At 47.9% G+C, this 27,402-nt stretch overlaps 1 protein-coding gene across 1 annotated transcript in view; it reads left to right on the forward strand.

Annotated features, from left to right (window-relative positions):
* The window catches only part of ptpn20 (protein tyrosine phosphatase non-receptor type 20), a 71,661-nt gene extending 44,618 nt beyond the window's left edge, over nucleotides 1–27,043 (forward strand). Inside the window, exons 34-46 of the mRNA XM_056291927.1 lie at nucleotides 463–549; nucleotides 1,762–1,823; nucleotides 6,062–6,223; nucleotides 11,011–11,260; nucleotides 11,918–12,030; nucleotides 14,482–14,564; nucleotides 14,952–15,088; nucleotides 16,053–16,201; nucleotides 18,274–18,364; nucleotides 19,810–20,144; nucleotides 24,844–25,059; nucleotides 26,779–26,841; nucleotides 26,933–27,043. Coding sequence (XP_056147902.1) covers nucleotides 463–549; nucleotides 1,762–1,823; nucleotides 6,062–6,223; nucleotides 11,011–11,260; nucleotides 11,918–12,030; nucleotides 14,482–14,564; nucleotides 14,952–15,088; nucleotides 16,053–16,201; nucleotides 18,274–18,364; nucleotides 19,810–20,144; nucleotides 24,844–25,059; nucleotides 26,779–26,841; nucleotides 26,933–27,043 — 1,859 coding nt within the window. The remainder of the gene's footprint in view (nucleotides 1–462; nucleotides 550–1,761; nucleotides 1,824–6,061; nucleotides 6,224–11,010; nucleotides 11,261–11,917; nucleotides 12,031–14,481; nucleotides 14,565–14,951; nucleotides 15,089–16,052; nucleotides 16,202–18,273; nucleotides 18,365–19,809; nucleotides 20,145–24,843; nucleotides 25,060–26,778; nucleotides 26,842–26,932) is intronic.
* Nucleotides 27,044–27,402: the final 359 nt, after the last annotated feature.

Consider the following 27,402-nt stretch of genomic DNA (forward strand, 5'->3'; position numbering starts at 1 on the left):
CTCATTTACATACAGCCAATCAAATCATCAGAATATGAAACCTGCCCACCTTTACCACCAACCCTTGCTTATACTTGTCTGTCAAAGGTCAGCTCATGAATATTAATGAGGAATAGCCCACGCCCTCGCTGTTCTTGAGACAGTTGGAGGACAGTTACAGATAAAGATATAAAAAACAATATTTGTCACCTACAAATAAAATCTTGTTGCCGGGGGTTTTATTATGCGGTGTTTGTTCAGCGTTCATAGACATGAAAAGTTAAATCTGATTTCTGATTTCAGTCCAACTTTAAAAAAACATCATCAAATAGTTTCACTTTTATAATCTACAGCTACCACTGTAAGGTCCCGTTTTCTTTCCCGGTTTGTTATGTTTCATTTAAAGATGTTGCTCCTGTCAGAGCACAGCTTTCTTGGGCACGTATGAACAGCGGCATCTGATGTGAACCTTTCATGTTTCAGGTCTGTTTGACTGGAAGAAAGACAGGAAGTTCTTCACTCGTTTTGAGGACCCGCACTCTCCTGTAAAAGACTCTCCTACGGAGGACAGTAAGGATCTTGTCTGCCCGTCCCTTAAATCCTCGGGGACGTCCGGATAGCATGGCGGTCTATTCCGTTGCCTACCAACATGGGGATCATCGGTTCGAATCCCCGTGTCCCCTCCGGCTTGGTCGGGCATCCCTACAGACACAACTGGCCTTGTCTGCGGGTGGGAAGCCGGATGTGGGTATGTGCCCTGGTCGCTGCCCTTGCGCCTCCTCGTCAGTCGGGGCACCTGTTCGGGAGGGGGGGGGGGGTAGCGTGATCCTCCCACACGCTACGTCCCCCTGGTGAAACTCCTCACTGTCAGGTGAAAAGAAGCGGCTGGTGACTCCACATGTATGGGAGGAGGCATGTGGTAGTCTGCAGCCCTCCCCGGATCGGCAGAGGGGGTGGAGCAGCGACCGGGACGGCTTGGAAGACTGGGGTAAATGGCCGGGTACAACTGGGGAGAAAAAGGGAGAAAAACAAAAATCCTCTGTCCCCTCCTCGGTCTTTATGATATACCAGCTCCCTTTCCCTCTTTCCATGTCGCTCGTTTCTCTCTTTGCGCTCCTTTTGCAGCTTTGTAGTATACACTAGTGTGTGCATGCATGCATGCAAAGAATTGTGTATGTGTGTGGTGTGATCTGAATGCTGACAGACAGATCCTGGGCTCTCACTGAAGGATTAATAATTACCAAGCCTCCTGCCCTCCACTGGGGTATTGGACTGCATGGCTGTAGGCGTCATAGACACACACACACACACACACAGACTGACCCATGGACATGAAGCCAGAGGTGTATGGGGAGGTGTATGGTTGCCTGGTGACATCGAGGCATCAGTTAGGTGGCAGGCAGGCAGCTGTAAGGGACGGTGGACAGGTGCAGGTAGTTGTAAGGGACGGTGGACAGGTGCGGTCTGAAAAGGCCGGCGTTGTTCGCCTGTCATAGCAGAGACCCAGCCGTCAACACTTCGGCTTCAGAATGGCGGCTCGGGAGGGAGGTCGGTGTGAGTTCTGTTTTGGTGTCTCTGACTTTTCACTGGCCAAAGATGAAATGGCAGATATTTGGACGTGCGAGACTTGACGCCGTTTGTTTTTCTCATTGCACAGGTTTGATGCGTGTATGGTGAAAAGGACATAATTGGAGCGTATGCTCCGTGTGGATGATGGTGATCTTGAGGTGGCTGCTGGTCGACAGACTAATAATGCTTTTACTTTGTTCATGCTTTTTACAGCTGAAGCTGTTTGTCGGACAACTGGAAAATACAGACATCTCTCCCTCGCACCAGACCAAGATGTAAGTTTCTGATCAGAAGATGCTCTCTCCGTTTCTGCCGAATCGTTTTATTTTATTACTCTCCATCTTCCTGCTGTTTCCTCCTTTCGCTCATGCTCTTACAATCTCTCTTTTTTCACTCTGATGACACTGTAACTCGAGTCTACTGTGTGTCAATCTGCACCTGCATTCTCTCTTGGGGGTCATTAAGTGTGTGTGTGTGTGTGTGTGTGTGTGTGTGTGTGTGTGTGTGTGTGTGTGTGTGTGTGTGTGTGTGTGTGTGTGTGTGTGTGTTGTGTGTTCTTCACATAGGGTGATATGATGCGTCTAGTGCAGTAGTGCAGTACTTAGAAGGAAGATGCATGCTTGCTTACTGCCTGCTTTTCTAACCTCTGGCTTACCGCTTGCTGGCGCTGGCTAGTCCTTGTGGTGAATGAGGAAGCAGCCCAGTGCGTAAGCCTTCCCCCGCCAGTACATAGTCTTTCCTTCACCAAGACCTCTGCCAGGCCTCCTCGTGGCCACACATTGTAACTGGGTGCCTCGCAGCCTCAGGCTAACTTGGTAGGGGATTTCAGAGCTGCAGTCATCCCCTGAGGCTGTTAATGGCCAACCACTGTCCCACTGCCTTGTGGGAAGTCTGTTGAGACAAAGGCTAGGGGAGCACACCCTGAGAGAAGAGCAACATGTTTGGCAGCACACACTAGGTGCTTCTTCGACAGTGAAGTTTCTGGCAGCCTCCTGCAGTCATGATGGGTGACTGGTCATCCTGGGTATAAGCCCTTGCCACCAGGATCAACCTGTCATGGCAAAGATAGTGCTACTGAGGACTGTGCACCCCCTGTGGCCCTCTAAAAACCTCCTTGCGTAAGTCTCCACCATTGAAGTCTGGTGGCGTTGGGGTGTATGGCGATGGGAGCAAGGTAGAATGGCCTGGGAGCTCCTAGTCAGAGCCCTGCACATCAGCGGCATGGGGTATATGGTCACTAGCAGCTGGGATTGAGTGGAAGCAGCTTTTGGCAGACCCCCATGTGACTGAACAGCCCTATTTAGGGACCACACTGCTCATCCCAATTGGAGAGGGGCCTAGAAAAGGTGGCCTAAAAATTGTCTACAGAACCAACCTCCTGGGTAAGTTACCGTGCCTACCGGGGATTCAATCCTGCAGTAAAAACAAGAAAATTATCCCATTCAAATTGGCAACATGGAATGTTAGGACTCTCCTTGATAATGATGGCAACAGACCACATCAAAGGACTGCGCTGATGGCTAAGGAACTAAGACGCTACAACATGGACATCGCTGCTCTCAGTGAAACCAGGCTCCTGAGTGAAGGATGCCTGAGAGAGGAAGGCAGAGGGAACACCTTTTTCTGAAGAGGCTATCCAGATCTAAACACTGGCACCTGATTCATTATATCATAACAACACATATTGACACTAGTAATGTCTTGCTGACCTAGGTCATGAACGGTGCAGAATGGTGGACGGATCATTGCCTGATCATGGCCAAACTCCACACCAAAGTGCGACTCCATCAGCGTCTCAAGAAACCCATAAAAAGCAATTGAACTGTGCTAAATTGAAGCCAGCCCCAGCATGGAATGAGTTCCATCACTGTAGGCATGATGGCACTAGAGTTTGAGGGCATTCTGAGTTCTGACAATTCCATGGATCAGAAATTGACCTTCCTAATCTCATTGGTCCATCAAACTGCAGTCGAGTGTATTGGCTACGGAGCCAGAAAACATCAGGACCTGTTCAACGAGAACTCTGACACCATCACATCCCTGCTGGAAACCATGCGTAGGGCACACGGGGCTACTTTCAACTGCCCTGCATCCGTACAAACAACCTTGCGCACTCTGCAAAATACATGGTGGATGAGCAAAGCTCATGAGATTCAATCGTATGCTGACAGAAATGACATGCACAACTTCTACAATTCTATAAAGACTATATACGGCCCTAGGAACTGCTCTATCACACCCTTAAAATCAGCAGATGGATTGACAACCCTGAAAGACCAAAAGCAGATCCTGGCAAGGTGGGCTGAACATTTTGAAGCCCTACTTAACCAGCACTCACCAACTGACCGACCCATCCTGGAAGCGCTAACAATTCATCCACCCGTCCCAGACCTTGACCACTCGCCAACTTTTCAATAAGTACTTGCAGCCATCAACTCCCTCAAGAACAATAATTCCTCTGGCAGTGATGTTATATAAGCAGAATGATCCATCAGTACATTCTGAAGGTCTGGGACCAGGAGAGTGTCCCTCAACAATGGATGGATTCTAAAATTGTCACCCTGTACAAAAACAGGGGTGACAAGTCCATCTGCAATAACGGTCACGGCATATCCCTGCTAGCTGTTGCAGGCAAGGTCCTAGCAAAGGTCATGCTATAAAGAATGGTGAAGCCCTTGACAGAACATCTGCTGCCAGAGTCACGGTGCGGTTTCAGGAAGAACAGGAGTGCTGTGGATATGATTTTCACAGTAAGACAGCTACAAGAAAAGTGCCGCAAACAACATCATGACCTTTTCATGTCTTTTGTCAACCTCTCCAAAGCTTTTGACACTGTGAATCCAGAACTACTTTGGAAAATCCTGAGAAAGTTTGGCTGTCCAAGAAAATTTGTGAACATTCTGTCACAGTTCCATGATGGGATCGTGGCACGGGTGGCCATAGGAGGGCAGAAATCGGTGCCCTTTAATGTATGCACTGGAGTGAGGCAGGGGTGTGTGCTGGCACCGGTACTCCAACATTTTCCTCCTATGTGTAAAAAAGCTTTTCATAAAGATCTGGAAGGCAGTAGTGAGATCACAACTTTAGACTAGATGGAAACCTCTTCAACATTCGAAGATTCCAGGCAACCACCAAGTTGTCAGCAGTGCAGATTCTTGAACTGCAGTATGCTGATGACTGCGCTCTTGTAGCTTACACACCAGAAGACCTGCAAAAATCCTTGCCGCAGTTGTGAATGCCTAGAGCAGGCTGGGTCTATCAGTCAACACCACCAAGACTGAAATGTTATGCAAATGGAGGTCCACCCCCCCATCCACTATGCCTGTCTTTATTATAGAAGACAACCACTCTCAGTTGTTCCATCTTTCAAATTCCTGGGCAGCATCCTTTCTGAGGGCTTCAACACTGATCACAAAATTCACAACAGAACCAAATAAACCTTATAGTCTTTGGCAAACTCCGACGTAAGGTCTTCCGAAACAAACACCTCCACCTGCATACCAACATTGCCATTTACAAAGCTGTCTGCATCACAACTCTCCCATACAGCTGTGAAGCCTGGATCACATACAGGTTGCTGGAGCGGTTCCACATAAGGTGTCTGCAGCGAATCATGGGGGATCACGTGGTGTGACCGTGTCCCCCATGCCGAGATTCTTGCTAAGACAAACTGCAAGAGCATAGAAGCCACGGTCACTGAACACCAACTGCGCTGGCTTGGGCATGTCATCAGGATGCCTCAAGAACACCTGCCACATCAAGTCCTGTATGGACAGCTTCATCTGGGCCGCCGGCCCGCAGGTGGTCAGAAGAAGCGATACAAAGACCAGCTAAAAACATAGCTGAAGAAGTGGTGTATTGACCCCTTGAGACTGGCGCAAGCTGACATCCACCATTTCAAATGGTGGGAGATCTGCCACAGAGGTAAAGAACAAGAAATGGGGAGGAATGTGAAAAAACAACAGAAAAGACTAAGGAGACACACAACCATGCCTGTCCCCACTATCTCACACTTCATATGCCCAACATGCAATAAAATTTGTGGATCAAGAATTGTACTTTACAGTCATCAAGAACACACCATTAACGAGGAGGGATGTCATCATCGGACTTGATCGACTACTAGCAAGCGTGTGTGTGTGTGTGTGTGTGCGTGCGTGCATGTGTGCTCAAACAAGTACATATGTGTGTGTTTATAGTGCAAGTATGTTTTATCAACAATTGTTCCATAGTAACTAAGTACAATTTGTGACCACAACCACATATATCAAGTGCTCTAGTAGAAGAAAATCAATGTAACATATATACATTGGGGATTGTACTGTACTATGTTCAGTACAGTTTGATTCCAATAAGAACATGGTAATGAATTATGAAACCATGGAAACAAAAACTGTCTCTTTCTTGCTCTTGCTGTGACACTATTTATTTATTTTTTGCTCTGTCCTTTTTCTAATTTTTCCTGTCTGCTTCCTTCATTCCTCCTCTTCTGCTTCCCTATCTCTTCCACCAGAGTTGCATCATGCAAGTTGAGTTTACTAAACCGGAAGGGGGAGGCCTCGGCTTTGCTCTGATCGGAGGAACCAACGGCAGCATGCTGCGGGTGAAGGACATCTGCTCTGGAGGCGTGGCTGAGCAGGATGGGCGACTGAGAGTGGGAGATATTCTATTGGAGGTAACCTGCTTTCAATCATTCTCAGATTACAATCATATGTACCCGTGTAATATTTGAGTTGGCTATTTCTCTAAAGTCAGTTACCTAATTACCAGTTATCTATCTATCTATCTATCTATCTATCTATCTATCTATCTATCTATCTAGCTAGCTAGCTAGCTAGCTAGCTATGTGTTAATTTGCAAAGACAGATAAACACCATTACTAATAAGATTGAACTGGTAGTTTTATACAACGCGTCTTGATGCATGCTCAATAATCTAGGTGTAGAAATCCCCCAAAAGTTGAATCAGTTCATCTGGACAGAAAGTTTAGCGGGAGAAACGTTTCATCACTTAGCTGAGTGAGGAAACTTTTCTCCCACTAAACCTTGTGTCCAGATGAACTGATTCTACTTTTCTGGGGTTTACATAAACCATTCGGCAAAAGGGCTCTGTAAAGCATTATATAAAGCCATCAGTACAATTTGTTGGTAATGGTGATCTATTTTTACAAATGAACATATCGTAGCGACCGGGGGAGGCGGTCGCTCTGGCTGTCAGCGGAGCTGTGCTGGGGGAGCACAAGGCCTCATGGGACTGTTAATGTTCGAGTTGGGATTGTTGTTGATTGTGTTATATTTTTGCGTGTTCGGGTGTTCTGTTCATGTTTGGTTGTGTGACTCAGACTGGGTAGAGGATTGTGACTGACTGACTGACTGATCTTAGGACCATGACTTAGACTGATGTCGCCAGTTGCGACATGAGGGGGGATCAATGTGTTGTTGTCCGTTCTGGTTGGTGTGTAAATAAAAGAGCACTCCTGGTTTCCTGCGGTCGTGCTTTCACGGGATTTGCAGATAAAAAGAGATCTCTGCCTCTCGACTCATTCTTCCACGCTGGCTCGCCACAATGGTGTCAGAAGTGGGATTGCGCTGAAGAACAGAGAGGGAGATCCAGTGACTGGAGAGGGACATTCAGGAGACCCGTTGGCGCTTGGAAAACCTGGCGTGTTCAAAGACGGAGCCCGCTAGAGATGGAAGTTTTCCAGCCCATGGTCCAGTGCACCGCAGCCCCACCCCCCTAGCAACCGGGAGGGATGCTGCGCATAGAACACCAGCCAAGCTGCCCAAGAACAATGGGATTACACAGCTAGAGCCGTACCTCTCGCAGGTCCAATAGCAGCATGGCACAGCAGATGGAGCAATGAGGAAGCTGCCATCCACCTGGCTCTGGTGTTGGAGGAAAAAGCTTTTCAGGTGCTCCTCAACCTAGCCCCAGCGGAGCAGCAGGACCTCCAAACCCTGACCATGGCACTGGAGAGGCGATTCGGACAACGACCCTTCACTGACCAGAGCAGGGAGCAGCTAGCTGGCTGCTGCTGCCAACAAGAAGAAAGCCTGGGTACCTTCGCCGCAGATGTGAAGCTACATGCCCAACACGGTTACCCGCAGTTCAACACAGCCGCCCAAGAGGAGCTGGCCTGCCACGCATTCCTGCGGGGGCTAACGCCGGAGCGGTTGTGCCAATATGTTCGCCTCGCCATGCCCCAGTCCCACAGCAAGGCTCTCTGCGAAGCTAAACGAGACAAGATGGTACTTCCCACACGGCTTAGCCAGCAGAAAGCCCCCGCTCTCTGACTGCACATCAGGTTGCCCGATGACAATGAAGAGGAAGAGGTCTACACAGCTCAGCTTCCACCACAGCAGTCTCTGCGATGGCCTCCAACATCCAGGCAATGTCCAATGTTTCTCCCCCAGTCACCCGACTGGGGGAGAAACGACAGCGGAGTGGCCTAGTGAGGGGACCGCCACTCCAGTCTGCAGCCCCCCTTCAAGGCCAATGCTTGCTGGTTTGCCACCTAGGTCACACCAAAAGACTGTATCTGGACTGCCAACTCAATGGTCAATCTTGCCGGGTCCTGGTAGACACGGGGTCTACCATTTCCCTGGTGTGACCTGGTGTCCTCCCGGGCACAACCACCGGCCCACTCTTGGTGGCATGGTCACCAACCAACACCAAGCTGCTGACGGTGAGAGGAGAAAAGGCTGGCATGAGAGGAAAAAAGTCACTGCAAGTCTGAACTGGAGACCAGGAGCTGGCGCACAAGTTCTGGCTCACCAACATCCAAGACCCATGCATCATCAGCCTTGACCTGCTAACCCGCTGGGGAGCCCGTGTTACGTGTCAGAGGCAACCATCACCCTCGGCCCGAAGACCATGGCGCTCCGGTCCGGCCAAGGGAGAAGCGGGCTCAGGGACCGGCGAGCAAGTCGCCGAACAGCTGCCGCTCAGCAGGCACACAGCCCCGGTACGGCATTGGAGTGCTGCTGCTGCCAGCAGCAGGAGGAATGGGGCCAGATGACACTGACAAGGAGAGGTGGTTCCTGTTTACCACGCAGCAACTGAGGCAGCAGCAGGAGGCAAACATAACCCTGGCACTGGTGAGGGGCTGGCTGGAGACAGGGCGGTGCCCGGAGTGGGCGGAGTTGTCGGTACTGGGGCCCGAGGTAAAGCCCTACCATTCTCAATGGGGCAAATTTGAGCTCCACGACGGGTTGGCGTGCCAGATGGTAAGCTGCTGGATGACTGAACGACCTCCTGCAGCTATTTGTGCCCTGTGTGCTCCATCCCAAGGTTTTCCAGATGGTCCATGGCTCGGTGGGGTTGGGGCACTACTGGAATGCCAAGACCCTTGACTCTTCTGTGTTGTGCCATCCTCTTGGCCAGCGTCTGTTTGGTTTCCCTGATGTACAAGTAACGGCAATCCTCCTAGCACTTAACAGCGTATACTATATTGCTCTGTTTTTGCCAGGGGACCCGATACTTGGGGTACACCAATTTCTGGCACAGCGTGTTTTGGGGTTTGAAAGCAACTGAAACGCGGTGTTTGGAAAATAAGCGCCTCAATTGTTCTGAAACTCCCACCACACACAGAATCACCACTGGTTTATGCTTAGGCAGCTGTTGTCCTTCTCTCTTCGATTGGCTGTTGCACTGTTTGGGCGTCTTTCTGGCTTTGACAAACGCCCAGTTAGAAAAACAACACTTAACCAGGACCTGTTTAATGTGGGATTTCTCCCCTTCCCCAGCCGCTGTGTCGGTGGGGACGTTGTCAGCTTTGTGGCACAACATCCTACTGACTGCTAGTTTGTGCTCCAGTGGTTGACGAGATAATGTGTGGATAATGAGTACCTTAAGAACTGATCAGTGTATGTAGATTTACAGTAACATCAATAATAAATGTCCCAGGGGTGTCCGGGTAGCATGGCGGTCTAGTCCGTTGCCTACCGACCTGGGGATCGCCGGTTTGAATCCCTGTGTTACCTCCGGCTTGGTCGGGCGTCCCTACAGATACAATTGGCCATGTCTGCGGGTGGGAAGCCGGATGTGGGTATGTGTCCTGGTTGCTGCACTAGTGCCTCCTCTGGTCAGTCGGGGCACTTGTTCAGGGAGGGGGGGTAACTGGGGGGAATAGCGTGATCCTCTCACGTGCTATGTCCCCCCGGCGAAATTTCTCACTGTCAGGTGAAAAGAAGTGGCTGGTGACTCCACATGTATCGGAGGATGCATGGGGTAGTCTGCAGCCCTCCCTGGATCGGCAGACGGGGTGGAGCATCGACCGGGACGGCTCGGAAGAGTGAGGTAATTGGCCTGATACAATTGGGGTGAAAAAGGGGGGGGGGGGTCCAAAAAAAGAAAAAACAAACAATAAAATGTTCCCCATCACCAATTGCAAGTTCACAGTCTAAGAAGGTTAACCTGTCATTTTTCACATCCTCCCTGGTGAACTTGATGTGGTGTCCACAGAGTTCATGTGGTCGGTGAAATGTGGTACGTTCTGAGATTTAAGTTTAACCCAGGTGTTGTCCACAAAGCTGACCCAATGGCTAGGTGATATCCCTGGATAGGACATCAGAGCCCTCTTTTCCACTTCTTCCGTAGACAAGTTGGCCACTATAGGTGAAACTGAAACTTACCCCACTCTTCCGAGACGTCCCGGTTACTGCCCCACCTCCTCTGCCAATCCGGAGAGGGCTGCAGATTACCACATGCCTGCTCCGATACATGTGGAGTCGCCAGCCGCTTCTTTTCACTGAACAGGAGGATCATGATCATGCTAGTCAGACTAGCTTGATCTAGTCAGAAAGGCACGAACTGAGGAAGCCTCTTGGATGAGAGGTGAAACGTCTTCACGGATATATACCAAGTCCAGTTGCACTTGATTCAACTCCTTTGGATAACCATGACCTGGATGAATAAGAACATTCACAGAGGATCATGCTATTGCCCCAGTTCCCCCTCCCCCTCGAACAGGTGCCCCGACCGACCAGAGGAGGCCCTAGTGAAGGGACCAGGACACATACCCACATCCGGCTTCCCATGCGCAGACACGGCCAATTTTGTCTGTAGGGACGCCCGACCAAGCCGGAGGTAACATGGGGATTTGAACCAGCGATTTGAACCGGCGATCCCTGTGTTGGTAGACAATGGAACAGACTGCTACTCTACCCGGATGCCCCTCACCATCCCACTTCTGACACCAATGTAGCGAATTCAGGGGGCAGCCGGTAACCGCTGCAGCCAGGACGTGAACTCGGGTCGGACCCTTTAGTTGACTGGTTAACGTAGTCTCGAGACCTGGGTTCGCATCCCGGCTGCGGTGGTTCCTGGCTCCCCCCCCCGAATTCACTACAATATTTTGAAACTAAGTGACTTGTACACACACATAATCATCCTCAACAGCTCCACTATTGTTCATGTCGATGGTAAAAGGCTCTGGCACGACTCGTGTTCTATGTGTTTCAGGTGAACGGTGTGATAGTGTCTGGGCTGAGCCACAGTAAGGTGGTGGATATCCTCCGTAAGGCCGAGGGCAGTGTGCAGCTCACGATCTGCAGAGACATCCTGCCCCTGTCCTACTCCGAACCAGCTGCTGCACTCAACATGGCCGGACATGCGGATGCTATCTTAACCGACCAGCCGGCTCCCATCTCCAACCCTGACACCCGTTCTTCATCTGACACCCTTATGAACAAACCAGTGGAGTGGCCTCCTGGTATGAGCTCTGTCATCTCTCTCCCATTTTGTAATGTTAAACAGTAATCCCTCAATGCTGTAAAGTGCCCATCTCATTGCCCTGATTTTACACTGAGGTCATTTAAAGCTGAAATCCTTGATTTCCCAGCGCTGACAGTTTCCCAGCTCTGGCCCTGACAACTACAAACAAGGTGTAGCAGCCATTGTAGCTCGCGTGCTGTCATCTCACCAGTAAACAATACCTAACCTTGTAAAAATGGATCCTCAGACCAAAGCCAGCACAGTCTAATGTATTATACACTACATCAAACCATACAGGAACACTGTCGTACTGTAACACTGGTTGCAGAATCGGTAGATTTGTCCAACGGAAGCATCGCCACATTGTCGTCAAGTTTCAATCCTTCCCCGTTTTAGTAGAAACGTGTTCCCCGAAGCAGTAGTGCTCGTCCGTGCCGGTCAAAAAATTTGAACAGCGGCATATGAAGACCGGGGCGTATCCCCAACCACGGTAAATATCCCGGTTAGTATTATGCAACCTGACTCTATGGTCCAGATGGATGACGTTATGATTTAACAATGGAGAAAAATCCCGGATTTCAGCTTTAGAGTGTTCAGTCAGTCGTGGCAACATTAGCATACACACACGTCATACCATCACTTCTTGTTGGCCCAGAAGCGACAGCAGACCCTTTGGCTAACGTGGAAGATCCTCGCGTGTTCCTCACCTCAAACCCTCACGCCTCTCACCGACTCGCTGTTGTAAGAGATGAGACAGCCGTTGAACAGGTAACAAAACATGTAGTAGATGCACACACGCAAATACGACTGCAGACATTACTCTGTGCACTGTCCTTTAAAGCTGTTTACGAGGAGTTTTGGAGCTTGACTGACTTTGCGCCAAGCTGGTGACACAAGCAGCAGTCTTTCACGGAAAAACAACTTCACTCAACCACGAGCTTTGCCTCTTGTCACACGTTCATCGTGTAGCAGCTGGTGCGTTTGTTTCGTAAGAGAAGAGTTAGAGACGTTAGTGATGTTTTGGAAAAAAAAAAGCTTTTCGTAAGATCTACATCAATGAGGTAATGTATCTGTAATTACTGCTCTATATCAGCCCGTGCGTCAGTGATCTTTCATCAGATTAGACAGAGAATTCAACCCGGACACAAACATTTGGACTCAATATATAGCAACTTCTGACACCAATGTAGCAAATTCAGGGGGCAACCGGGAACTGCTGCAGCCGGGACCCGAACCCGGGTCTCCCACACCACGGGCGGCTACGTTAAAAGTCGACCAAAGGATCCGACCCGTTAGCCAATAGGCTAGCGAGTCTAGTCATGCGTGATCGTTACACAACCCCCCTCCTTCGGGAAGTGTGTCCCCATACTCCAGCATACCAGCTCCCCCACGCCTCTGGGCGCACGTGCATCCGATGGCCTCATGGTCTCATCATCCCACATCTAACACCAATGTAGCAAATTCAGGGGGAATCCATTACAGCCGGGACGCAAATCTGGGGCGACTATGTTAACCAGTCGACCCTTTAGTCGACTGGTTAACATAGTCGCCCGTGGTGCGGGAGATCCGGGTTCCTGGCTGCTCCCTGAATTCGCTACATTGGGTAGTGTAACAATCATGAATGAGTAGACTCAATAGCTGGTTGGCTAACAGGTCGGGCCCTTTAGTTGACTGGTTAGCGCAGTCGCCCGTGCTGTGGGCGACCCGGGTTCGTGTCCCGGCTGCCCCCTGAATTCGCTACATTGTTGTTAGAAGTGGGAAGGTGAGACTGCGAGGCCATCGGAAGCACGTGCGCCCAGAGGCGTGAGAGAGCTGATATGCTGAAGCGCGGGGACGCGAGGGGGGTAGTGTAACGATCATGAGTGAGTAGACTCACTAGCCGGTTGGCTAACGGGTCGGACCCTTTAGTTGACTGGTTAGGGCAGTCGCCTCAGGATCGCGTCCCGGCTACGGCGGATTCCCGGCTGCCCCCTGAATTCGCTAGTGGTTGTGTCAGGAAGGGCATCCGATGTAAAACTCTGCCAAATCATTATGCAGATTGACAAGACCATACCAGATTGGTCAAAACCCAGGTTAACAACGGCCGCCATTGGTGCTGTGCCCTCACAGGGTACCGATGTAAACTGTAAAATCCGCTGTGGCGACCCCTGCAAAACGGGAAACAAGCCGAAAGAAGAAGATATAACAATATCTACACAGACTTGTCGCTGAGTCTCATCTGCTGATGATGCTCAAATGAAGGAATCAAAATGAAACGGAGACTGATAAATACCGAAAAACTCCTCGTAGCAGCTTTGAAACATAAACATATAACTGAATCTCCTGACATCTTTGCCAATTCTCTCTCCTTGCTTCATCCCTTGCTCTCTATTTCCTGTTCACTGTTATTATTCTACCCATCCTTACTTAATTGAGCTCTTTGCTACTTGAGCTCTGCAGCGTCATTTGCCTGTTTCTCAGGCTTGTGTCGATGTAAATCTACTTTGTACTTTCTCCTATTCGCCACCTCTTGATGCTCTGAAACGCATCTACACTAAATGCTCTTGACTTGAAATGCACTCCTGTCTGGCGTCCGGGTAGCGTAGCGGTCTATTCCGTTGCCTACCAACACGGGGATCGCCGGTTCGAATCCCCGCGTTGCCTCCGGCTTGGTCGGGCGTCCCTAAAGACACAATTGGCCGTGTCTGCGGGTGGGAAGCCGGATGTGGGTATGTGTCCTGGTCGCTGCACTGGCGCCTCCTCTTGGTCGGTTGGGGGGGAGGGGGAACTGGGGGAATAGCGTGATCCTCCCACGCGCTACGTCCCCCTGGTGAAACTCCTCACTGTCAGGTGAAAAGAAGAGGCTGGTGACTCCACATGTATCGGAGGAGGCACGTGGTAGTCTGCAGCCCTCCCCGGATCGGCAGAGGGGGTGGAGCAGCGACCGGGACGACTCGGAAGGGTGGGGTAATTGGGCAAGTACAATTGGGGAGAAAAAAACATGAAAAGAAATGCACTCTTGGCTATGATATGAGTACTATGTAGCAAATTTTTACAAGTACTACTACTACGTCATACAGTACTAATATAATAGGATTACTAAGTAGCAAATGTACTACTACTACTGATACTTCATATAGTAATAATGTGATTATTATGTAATGCGTTATGATTACTGTGAACATACATGTGATGTCTGTACCTGCTGCTTCCTGTGGCTCCCCCGTGTCTGTTAAACAGGAGAGCTGTAGCAGCACCCCCTCCCATCAAGCTTGCTGCCCATCCCTCAATGTCTCTGACATGTTGCATGGAGCCTCAGACAGGTAGTGGATCCCCCAAACCTACTCTCCTCTTCTCTCATCCAGCCCTCTGCCCTCACTGCCCCGCTGTCCTTGTTCTGGTTTGCTGCAGTGGCGCATTTCAAGCACAGGGAGGCAGCAGAGAGCAGCGAATATACTGTAACGGCAGTCTGATTACCCATCTGATTTCTTGAACCCTGGTTAGACATGCATAACTCTACAGTTGGGAAGTGTGTGTATCAGTATTTATATAGCTGTCCCAAAGTATGACAGAAGTCCACAGATGCCTTAGCCTCTTGTCTATACTGCATTGTAGGTGGAAAAGTTGCAGGGACAGGAAGCTCAGCATTGCATGATTTCAACCCCCACTACCGAAGAGTAGGTCTCACCCCTGCCCCCTGATCCCCTCAGGAAACAAGTTGTGACCGCGCTTTTGGACCACGCCTGCAAAGACATCAAAAACAGACAGGCAGACGGCTGGAGCAGCGAGGAAGAAGATAATGATGCCTTTGAATCCGACAGTCACGAGACAACTTCACCTGCTACAGGTATCTGTCCCTATGTCCAAATACCATCCATTCATCCATCCATTATCCAAACTGATTATCTTGCTCTCAGGGCCACGGGAATGCTGGAGCCTATCCCAGTAGTCATTGGGCGGCAGGCGAGGAGACACCCTGGACAGGCCGCCAGGCCATCACAGGATTTTTTCCCCCCTTAGTGTTTTCATTCCTCTACTATGTGTATATATATATTTATGTATGTATATATGTATATACACGTCCCAAGGACCAATATGTGATACTGGAAGTCAACACGCCCCGGTCCCCGCCGTTGCCTGCCACCCAGCCTGCATTTCACCCCACCCCAATGCTCATCCCTGTGTGTGGTGGGTCCACGGGGTGGTGGCTCCATGTACAGGCTGGGCCCGACCGGGTGCCATGGGCCAAGAGCCGGCCACCAGACGCTCAACGGTGAGCTCCCTTCCCAGGTTTGGCTCCAGGAGGGGACCCTGGTTTCCCTTTTCTGGGTGAAGTGCTGTAGCTCTGCTGGTGTTCTTTCGTTGGGTTTCTTCAGCCTTAGAGATAGGGTGAAGTGCTCGGACATCCGGGGGGAGCTCGGAGTAGAGCCGCTGCTCCTTCGCGTCAAAAGGAGCCAGTTGAGGTGGTTCGGGCATCTGATTAGGATGCCCCCTGGGCACATTCCTTTGGAGGTTTTCCGGGCACGTGCAACTGGGAGAGACCCCAGGGTAGACCCAGAACTCGCTGGAGGGACTACATGTCCAATCTGGCCTGGGAACGCCTTGGGATCCCCCAGGAGGAGCTGGAGGGCGTTGCTGAGGAGAGGGACATCTGGAGTGCCCTACTTAGCTTGCCGCCACTGCGACCCGACCCCGGAGAAGCGGCTGATGATGAGCTGAGATGAGATGAGATAGTATATCATCCATATCGTGACATTCAAGCTGTTTCAACTGTTTACCCCATATTTCTGTGTGTCCCTTTCTCCTTATAGGACCACCTATAGTATCAGAGGAGGAGCTGGCCAGCCTTGCTTTGATCAGTCCTTCTAAATCCAGCCAGTACTCAGGCTCCAGGGTAAAAGCCCTTATTCAGATCCTACAGCATCAGCTGGATCAGCAGGAACTGGTCAAAGAGTTCATGGTGTGTATGTGTACTGGACATTGACCGAATACTCCGCGTACTGTATACATTTGTTGGTCTGAAAAACATGTATCAACAAGAGCTCACACTCAAATGCATGTGTACATCTAAACAAATGCGCACACTCACACTCACACACAGACAGTTACAACATGTACAAGCACACAAACTCATACACCTGCACATTAACACACTCACACAAACACAAAAGCACTTGTCCGCACACATATTATCACACTTATACACTCATACTCACCAGGAGTTGCCTGCTCAGGTATCTATAAATACACACACACACACACATTCACACAAGCCCACACAGTTATCCAAATTCACAACAGACACTCACACACATACAAATGCACCCACACACTTACTAAACACACTCACAAAAAAAAACAACCCCACACTCGGGCACTCGAGTGGTGTAGCGGTCTATCCCGTTGCCTACCAACACGGGGATCGCCGGTTCAAATCTCTATGTTACCTCTGGCTGGGTTTGGCGCTCCTACAGACACAGTTGGCCGTGTCTGCGGGTGGGAAGCCGGATGTGGGTATGACAGGAACAGGAACACGTTGTCATTTCAGCTAAGGTACTTGCGCACATGAAGTGAACTGAAATGCCGTTTCTTCCAGCCCACAACAGTGCAACTCATACACACACACACATACACACACAGAAAACACATTCAAGAACTACAAAAACACACATATTCAAACTAACACATATATCCAAACCACAAAAAAAAATCACTGTCCATGTGTCCTGGTCGCTGCACTAGCGCCTCCTCTGGTCGGTCGGGGCCCCTGTTCAGGGGGGAAGGGGAACTGGGGGGAATAGTGTGATCCTCCCACGTGCTACGTCTCCCTGGTGAAACTCCTCACTGTCAGGTGAAAAGAAGTGGCTGGCGACTCCACATACACGGTAACAAACACAGTAAAAAACAGTAACACAGTAACAAATACAGTAACACGGTAACACTGTAACAAACACAGTAACACTGTAACAAGCACAGTAACAAACATAGTAACACTAACCAACACGGTAACAAACACAATAACACGGTAACAAACACAGTAAAAAACACTAACACAGTAACAAATACTGTAACACGGTAACAAACAGTAACAAACACAGTAACACTGTAACAAACATAGTAACACGGTAACAAACACAGTAACACTGTAACAAACATGGTAACAAACATGGTAACAAACACAGTAAAACGGTAACAAACACTAACACTTGAACAAACACGGTAACAAACACAGTAACACGGTAAGAAACATCGTAACACTGTAACAAACACAGTAATACGGTAACAAACATAGTAACACTAACCAACACGGTAACAAACACAATAACACGGTAACAAACACAGTAACAAACACTAACAGTAACAAACACAATAACACGGTAACAAACACAGTAACAAACACAGTAACACTGTAACAAACATAGTAACACGGTAACAAACATGGTAACAAACATGGTAACAAACACAGTAAAACGGTAACAAACACTAACACTTGAACAAACATGGTAACAAACACAGTAACACAGTAAGAAACATCGTAACACGGTAACAAACACAGTAATACGGTAACAAACATGGTAACAAACACAGTAACACTAACCAACACGGTAACAAACACAATAACATGGTAACAAACACTAACACAGTAACAAATACAGTAATAAACACTAACACAGTAACAAATACAGTAACACGGTATCAAACAGTAACAAACACAGTAACACTGTAACAAACATAGTAACACGGTAACAAACACAGTAACACTGTAACAAACACAGTAACACGGTAACAAACACAGTAACACTGTAACAAACATAGTAACACGGTAACAAACACAGTAACACAGTAACAAACACGTACTTGGTGTACTTTCACCCCGGAGTGACGGATGCACTGTGTCCTCCCAGGGCAGTGAAAGGCTGTGTTGTGATGACAGTGTGATTATAGTGTTGTTGTCCTCCCAGGTCAGTGAAATGGCTGTGTTGTGACTGTGTTGTGATGACAGTGTGATTATGGTGTTGTTGTTCTCTGCAGGGTCTGGAGCATCTGAAGCCCTCTGACAATTGTCTGGTTGGGAAAGCCCCGGAGAACCGAGACAAGAACCGCTACCGAGACATCCTGCCCTGTAAGTCTCATCCGCTCCAACGGGACCTCCGCTCTGGGGCTTTTGCTGTCGGTTGGCAGAACCTTGTCGAGGCAGTAACGGTTGCTTTCTCCACACGTTTAGCCGTGGTGCTTCATGTTATATCACACTGCTGGACTTTTATTGGTGCACGGAGTCTAATAAAAGCCAGATACTCACAGACTCAGCATTAATTCATAGGAATGGTTTAGCTAACACGTCGCTCGGCTGCCCAGTTTCAGCACTCAGCTGTTTTCTGGAGCGTGAACATTGGTTTATAGTATTTCAATCATTTCCATTCAAGCAAATTTCTACATTATCACTTCATCATCAGGGCCACAGAAATAGAGCTCCTTGCACTTCATATATGATAAATAGGAATATGCCATCTTATACCAACAGAATTATCAGGCAGTTATTATTTGTATAAATATGATTCTAATGGAACAAATTGGAGCACATTATTATTATTATTATTTTGATATACTGTAGGGAAATTATTTTAATTATTATTAATTATATTGATTTAATTATTAAAATTTGTGGATTATAGTACTTTTATTGACTTACATTTATGTATTTTTTCCAGAGGTCAGATTCACATACACATAATATCTTTTAAAGATCAGTAAAGAGCAAGTTCGTTATATACAACATGTACAAGGTTTACTATGTAAGATGCACATAAGACTCATTGTTTACGCCATACAGCTTGTGTGTGTGTGTGCGTGGCCCAGTCAGAGAGGTATTTACTTGAGTTGTGCTGGTCGGGGTGGAGTGAGTCACCAGGAAGATGAATGGGAGCGATGAACAAGACAACGACCTCCTATATATCAGCACACCTCTCCATCCTCCTTGTCGCCTGCAACCTCTCACAGCCCTGTTTGTGCAAGCGGCCCTATAAGCCCCACTTTGTTTACCGGGGATACCGCTGCCTTCCATTACTCTTTTTACTATTTTGTTTAGGATGAAACATTTCTGGTCTGTTTTTTTTAACCTCCAAAGCAAAGGGGCGGGGGGGGGGTTAAATATCCCCGAAAACATTCCTTCCCTCCCTCAGTCTGTCACCCCTCTCCATGTCAACAACCTTCTTCATGGCGCTGGCTTGTTTTGCCCCGCTCTGGTTCCGGGGCTTGTGGTTCCGGGGCTTGTTTACTGGGCTCGTACATGGCGTGCTTGTGGCGGAACAACACGGCGACATTGTTTGCCTTTAATGTTGTTTGGGACTGACGAATGAATGCGTTTTGAAACCTCTACCAGTCACTGGAAACCTTCATCATCCCTTCTTCGGGAACGATAAAATGTGTTTACCACAATTAATAGCTCATTTCAGGGGTAATTACATGGCTGTTTGGGCACGCACTCATACACGCAACACATGGTCTCACAAACCGCCCACACAGTTTCGATTCCTCTTTGTATTTGTGCCTATGTCACCCCTCTGACAGACGACGAGACCCGCGTACCCGTTGGAGACAGCCGGGACTACATCAATGCCAGCTACATCCGCATGCAGGTGGGCGCTGAGGAGTTCCTCTACATCTCCTGCCAGGGCCCTCTGCCATCCACAGTGCCCACCTTCTGGCAGATGGTCTGGGAGAACAAATCTGACCTCATAGCCATGATGACCCAGGAAGTGGAAAGGGGAAGGGTCAAATGTCACAAATACTGGCCGGACAAGATGAGTGTGCCCCTGGACACGGGCAGGTACCAGCTCCGCCTGGAGAACCACCAGCACCTGGACTACTTCCACATTAAAGTGATACGTATGGAAGAACTAGAGGTGAGTGAGACGGGGCTGGTCGAACCGTAGATCAATCCAGTCTTCGGGCACCGCAAAAACTGCTGGTTTTCTTTCTGCCAGGTGGTTCAAGAGTGATGTCTGTGAATGTTCTCATTCATCCAGGTCATGGTTATCCAAAGGAGTTGAATCAAGTGCAACTGGACTTGGTATATATCCGTGAAGACGTTTCGCCTCTCATCCAAGAGGCTTCCTCAGTTCGTGCCTTTCTGACTAGACCAAGCTAGTCTGACTGGCTGGTGATGAGACTCAGAATTTATCCTCTAGGAGTCGTTGCCAGAGCTATGGATATGCGTGGCTCTTGGTGATCCGATACAGATGGCTTCCTTCACCCCTCTTTCAAGATAGATTTGAAAGAGGGGTGAAGGAAGCCATCTATGCGAAACTGGAAAAACCATCCCTCAACAGAGGAGGAGGTCTGCGACACCACCTATCTCCCACTTACAATGCCGTCCTTTCATCTCTACCCAGGAGACTCAAGAAGCCTAGCCTCCAAGAACAACAGTCGGTCACTAACGGCTCCAACCACTCTCATGACTACTGAACAATGAAGTCGAAACTAACACCCCCAACCACCGTCACTGCTAAACAAATGCAAATCAATAGCTCCGATAACGACGTGCGCGGCCAAACATCGATACACAAAAGAGCCACTCATATCTATGGCTCTGTTAGCGACGGGCGTTGGTAAACATCGGATCACTAAGAGCCACGCATATCTATAGCTCTGACAACGACTCCTAGAGGATAAATTCTGAGTCTCACCACCAGCCAGTCAGACTAGCTTGGTCTAGTCAGAAAGGCACAAACCGAGGAAGCCTCTTGGATGAGAGGCGAAACGTCTTCACGGATATATACCAAGTCCAGTTGCACTTGATTCAGCTCCTCTGGATGTTCCAAGAGTGATGAAACCTCCAGTTTTATTCCCTCTGTGCCCAATAGAAAATAAAATAAAACAATGAAAAAATACGATAAAAAAATAAAATAAAAAACAAAACATACGATAAAATTGATAAAAAAAAATTAAAAATTAAAAAAAATTAAAATTGCTGTGAAATGGACATGGAGCGTTAAGGCCTTTGCACACCAAGTCTGGTTTTTGTGTGTGCATTTGTTTTAACCCCTCATCATGGCTCAACAACTCTGAAACATTTCGGAGAGTTGGCAGAAAAAGGCAGAAAAGAAAAATATCTATGACGTATGACTTTTTCGGATTTGGTGGGCAAATTGAATTGAATTGAATTGAATGAAAACGTGATGGAGACGACCATGTGACCTTCATGTGACAAACTACCTGCTGTTTTCCAGCTCTGACACAGACGACGGCACTGGCGTTATAAAAGACTCAACAGCCAGTATGTTAAAAGCACACATGGTAAAAACAACAGATTAAAATCAGCTAAAACAAGACATCTGCAGTCTTAAGAATGGCAAAGACCTTTGTGTGTCTATGTGTCTGTTGTGTCTCTCTTTCGTTCTCTTTCTCCCTGGGGTGTCTTTGTGCAGGTGTGGCCGCTCCACGACAGACCAACAGAAGTGGGTAAGCATAGGAAAGAGGAGAGGGCCGCACCGCCTGTGAAATGCGTTTAGACTGGAGGCAATGACCGTTTTAAAACCGATGACATAGTGTCATGCTCGAGTACGACAACACAAAACACCCAATGACGTTCGCCTACTTTTGACCTTCAATCCTCTCCAAAAGATAAAGAAAAATCGGTAACACTTTAGTATGGGGAACGTAGTCACCATTAATTAGGTGCTTATTAGCATGCAAATTAGCAACATATTGGCTCTTAATTGGTCATTATTACGTACTCATTAATGCCTTATTCTGCATGGCCTTATTATACAACCAGTAAGCCATTAACTATGAGTTTTCCCTCTATAACCTCAGAATTATTGCTTATTAGTAGTACCACCTCAATATGCTTTGCTTAGTATGGCCTTTATAAGGTGGTAGTACCACAAGAAGAGTTATTCTCCCTTACTAACACTTAATGAATATGGTCTGTTCTTACATAACAACACACAAAACTACAAGTGTTCATAGTGTTAAATTACTTTAAATTAAGTGTTTGTTACTTAGAATATGTTCCCCATACTAAAGTGACATCTTGATCATTACTAATTCACTAGTAATTAAGTTTTTTTTATGTTCCCCATACTAAAGTGTTACCGAAAAATTATTTAAAAGTGATTTTTTTTTGTGTGTATGTGTAAAGACCAAATTGGGTAAAGAGCTGCGAGTCCAACGAGCAAGGACACTGACTGGTAATTCCCTTTTCTGTTTTCTCTTGTTGCCTGCCTCACCCACCATGTGCTACAAAGACGTCCCAGTCATTCAAGTTTATCGCAAAAATCGCATCTGCTGCAGACAATGCAACCCTGAGAACCTCTATTCACTCAGCAAAGCCTCCTCTGCTCGCTCCTCCTTTACTTTTGCCTTATGGAATTTCCAACCGCCTGTAAATAAAACAGAATTTATCCAAGCACTTGCTAATCTGTCAGACATTCAGGTACTAGCCCTGACCGAAACCTGGATACGTCCAGAAAACACTGCCACACCGGCTGCACTCTGTTGACGCTGCTTTCCCACGCACACCCCCTTCTGTTGGGCGTGGAGGCGGTACGGATGCCCTCATTTCCAAAGACTGGAAATTCATTAAGCGACAAGTCCTCCTCTGAATACCATGCAATCATGGTTACTGCTCCTAATAAGCTATTTGTGGTTGTCATATACCGCCCGCCAGGGTGTCAACTGGGGAACGTTGTACTCGAATTAGACATGTTACTCAGCCATTCCTGATGATGACACACCACTGACTGTCATGGAGGAAATGAATATCCATACTGACAAAACCCAAGCGACCGACTTCCTGTCTCTTCTGTCCTCCTTTGACCTCAAACAGGTCCCTACCCCTCCCACACACAAAGCGGGCAATACTCTTGATCTGGTTTTGACTCAGAACTACGCCACAGCAAATCTGACTGTCACCCCCCCTACATCTGTGAGACCACTTCTTTATTCAGTTCATGACTTCCTTACTGGAACATCCTCACGTTCCTCCACAAATGGTCTCCTTCCACCGAAACTTCCAGTCCCTTACACCGACCCAGCTTTCCAATGAGGTCTTGGCTTCCATGCCTCCTCACAATGAATTCTCTTCACTCCCTGTCAATGAGGCTACAGACACACTCTGTTCCTCACTAGTCTCCTCTCTTAACAATCTCTGCCTTCTAGCATCCAAACCTGCTCGTAACGCCCTCCCTCCCAGTCCATGACTCACTGAGGTCATCAGAGATCAAAGGGCGGGGCTCAGAGCGGCAGAGAGAAAATGGTGTAAAACCTGAGTCCACTGACCTCAGTGACTATCAGTATCTCCTAGCATCATTCTCCTCCAGCTTAAAAACAGCTAAGACCACTTACTATCAGAACAAGATCTGTGGTACCACTGATGCTCGAAAAATGCTTTTTTGCTTTTAACTCACTCTTTAATCCACCTCCTCCTCTGACCTCCACTCTGCGCACTCCTGACATGTTCACCTCGGACCGATAAGGTTTCTGCCATCAGTAACCAGTTCTCTGAGCCTGACCAAGTCTGTCTGCTGCTGCCAGTACATAGTGCCTCACTCACCTCATTCTCCCCCCTGACCGAGGAAGAAGGCTCCAGGCTTCTGCTGGACTCTCGTCCCAGTGCGTGCTGGAGGTCATGTTCTGATGAAGCCAACAAAACCACATCATCTGCGAAGAGCAGAGATGCAATCTGAGGTTCCCAAAATGGACGCACTCCTCACCTTGGCTGTGCCTTGAGATGATACTGTCCTTGAATATCACGAACAGGGTCGGAGACAAGGGACAACCTTGGCGGACTCCGACACCCACCGAAAACGTGTTTGACTTTGTGCCGAGAATGTGGACACAGCTCTCACTTTGGTTATACAAGGACCGGTTTATAATAATAGAAATATAATATAATCAATAAATATAAGTTACGTATAAATTACATTTTTAGAAAATGGAGCCTGAGTGACATCATCGCGTCGCACATGCAGGTGTTGAATTGTCGGTTTTGATTGTGTCCTGTTCAACCAGCACAGCTTATCAGCGTTGTTTAGCCTCACGGCTAAAGCTAGCTTCTTAAACATTGCATAAAATTGAGACTTGATAATATGGATCTTGAGAGCGTTTGCACCTTCCAGAAAAGAAGTATCACAGTTTTAGGGTCACACACACATACATATATATATATATATATATATATATATGTGTGTGTGTGTGTGTGTGTGTGTATATATATATATATATATATATATATATACTATATATTCATTTTATTTTATTTTTTGCCATGTAGTCGTGTCTTGGCCCTATCTCGCCCATTCATTTTAGATGCTGGTTGCCAGCGACAGTTGTAGAGCGTGCTCACAAATGAAGGAACAATGGAAGAAATAGCAAGGGGCAGATTTCCTTCAGGTAGACTACCTTCAGCTGGAATAACTGAAAACACCAGTTGAACAGTTACCTAGCTGAATATAAAACCAGCACAACTTGACGGTACCTGAAGACCAGATTGAGAACCACTTTTACAGAGGACAGACATCACCACTGTCATGATTGTATACACTTAACCAAATTTGATGTCTTTGGCACAAATCTGGCTTGAACTCCTTGTCATTCCAGACTGGTGAAACCCACTTGGTCCGCCACCTGAGGTTCACACACTGGCCGGACCACGGCGTGCCACAGTGTTCAGAGCAGCTGGTACGCTTCATCCGTTATCTGAGGGCCGTGCACCACAAGGGACCCGTCACCGTGCACTGCAGCGCTGGCATTGGACGCACAGGGGTTCTCATATGCACCGACGTCATCCTCAGTCTCATCGAGAATGATTTGCACGTGAGCAGAAGCCGTATTTTTATGTTTAATGACATATTTTGGACAGTTTTGTCTTAAGCATTCTTGTAAAGTAACTTTGTAAAATCTGGTTCTAGATGACTGCTTAAATAAAGGAATAGTTCGATTTTTTTAAGTCTGTCTATTTCATACTTACTGCTCATGTAAGTACATGGATAGGTTTCATTTTCTCAGTCAGCCACCGTTTTCTTCATACTGGACAAGCCACTCCGGCTTGCCATCTATAGTTCAACATGATTACTGGAGGACAAATCCACAATCCTCATTCAGTGTAACAAAAACATTTTGACAGTTCAGCCAAAGCTAAAATGATGTGACAGCAGTCAGTCATGGGGAATTCAAGTGGTCGTTTTAAAATTTTACAGTTTTTTAAATGCTAATTTCCCTCTTAGGGGTTGCTTTGCTGTGCCACCGCGGAGCGACTCCTGCTGGTAATCGCTTGTAGGCTGTGTTATTGGAAGCACCACAGTAGAAAACAACCTCATTTGATCATAAACCATTGTATATTCTTAAAATGACCACTCGAATTTGCTATGATAGACTGCTGTAGCATCATTTCGCATAAACTGGGGAGTGTTTCTTTTTTTGTATCGAACGAGAACTGTAGATTTGCCCCTAATTATTAGCACTGAAATCTATATGGCAAGCTCAAGATGTGTGTCAACCATGAAAAGGATGGATGACTGTGAAAGTGAAACCTCCCATGGACTACATGAGCAGTGAGTTTGAGATTGGAATAGACTTTAAAAACAAAATCCGAATGATTGCTTGATCCACTGTGTTCTGTCTGGGTCTAAAGGGACAGTTCACCCAAAATCAAAAATGCATGCTTTTCCTCCTACCTGTACATCCGGTTTCCCACCCGTAGACACGGCCAAATGTGTCTGCAGGGACACCCGACCAAGCCGGAGGTAACGCAGGGATTCTGTTCAGGTGGGGGGGGGGGTAGCGTGATCCTCCCACGGGCTACGTCCCCCTGGCGAAACTCCTCACTGTCCGGTGAAAAGAAGCGACTGGCGACTCCACATGTATCGGAAGAGGCAGGTGGTAGTCTGCAGCCCTACCCAGATCAGCAGAGGGGGTGGAGCAGTGACCAGCACAGCTCAGAAGAGTGGGGTAATTGGCCAGATACAACTGGGGAGAAAAAGGGGATTGTTTTAAAAAAAAATACTAAAAACATTAATATTTGTAGGGGCATCCAGGTAGCGTAGCGGTCTATTCTGTTGCCTACCAACACAGGGATCACTGGTTCGAATCCCCGTGTTACCTGCGGCTTGGTCAGGCGTCCGTACAGACAGAATTGGCTGTGTCTGCGGATGGGAAGTTGGACGTGAGTATGTGTCCTGGTCATTGCACTAGCCCCCCCTCTGGTTGGTCGGGGCGCTTGTTAAGGGGTAACAGCGTGATCCTCCCATGCGCTACGTCCCCCTGCTGAAACCCCTCACTGTCAGGCGAAAAGAAGGAGCTGGCGACTCCACATGTATCAAGAGAAAGCGTGTCTGCAGCCCTCCCCAGATTGGCAGAGGGGGGTGGAGCAGCGACCAGGACGGCTCGGAGGAGTGGGGTAATTGGCCAAGTACAATTGGGGAGAAAAAAAACATTAATATTTGGGTTTTTTAGTATCCTATAGTCACAAAATGAAATGGTTGCTCACACATACCCTGCATGTGCCTAACCACTGCCTGTTCTCCTCGTCCTTAGATAAATGTAAGTAACATAGTGAAGGAGATGAGGCTTCAGAGGTACGGGATGATTCAAACCAAGGTGAGTGCCAGCACAGGGGGTTCAAAGTTCCAAGCATTCCTACAGAGTTCTTAGACATGCCGGACATGTCCCGTTGTGTCTTTGGTCTCAGGAACAGTACCTCTTCTGCTACAAAGTCTGGCTGGAGGTTCTACAGGGCATTCTGCAACTACAGGGCAACAAGTGGCAACCCAACAGTCCCAGTCACCACAACATAGTTTGACAATTTCCACCTCAGATAGAGAACAGACAGTGTATGTTTGTGTAAGTATACCACAGCACTGTCTCGGTAATACTTTCATCATCAGCTCTGTAGTAAGATTTTAGTTAAATATAGTATTAACTACATAATTGACCCTGTTTGCGCTTGGTTTTGAAATGGGTTTTGGCCGATTGGGTCACAAGTGAGCAGCGAGACACATCAGATTTTGTTACTCCGAAGAAGAAGACGATTTCCTGGTACGTCCTTGTCGGGGACGCATCAGGTTGCATTAGCGTTTACACCAGTGATTAAAGTGGGCCGGAGCTACCCGGATCCCGACACCGGCACTTCCCCTCCTCCTCCCCCAAGTCAACCGGAGC

Source organism: Lampris incognitus, chromosome 13, assembly GCF_029633865.1.
Source record: "Lampris incognitus isolate fLamInc1 chromosome 13, fLamInc1.hap2, whole genome shotgun sequence".
Taxonomy (NCBI): domain Eukaryota; kingdom Metazoa; phylum Chordata; class Actinopteri; order Lampriformes; family Lampridae; genus Lampris; species Lampris incognitus.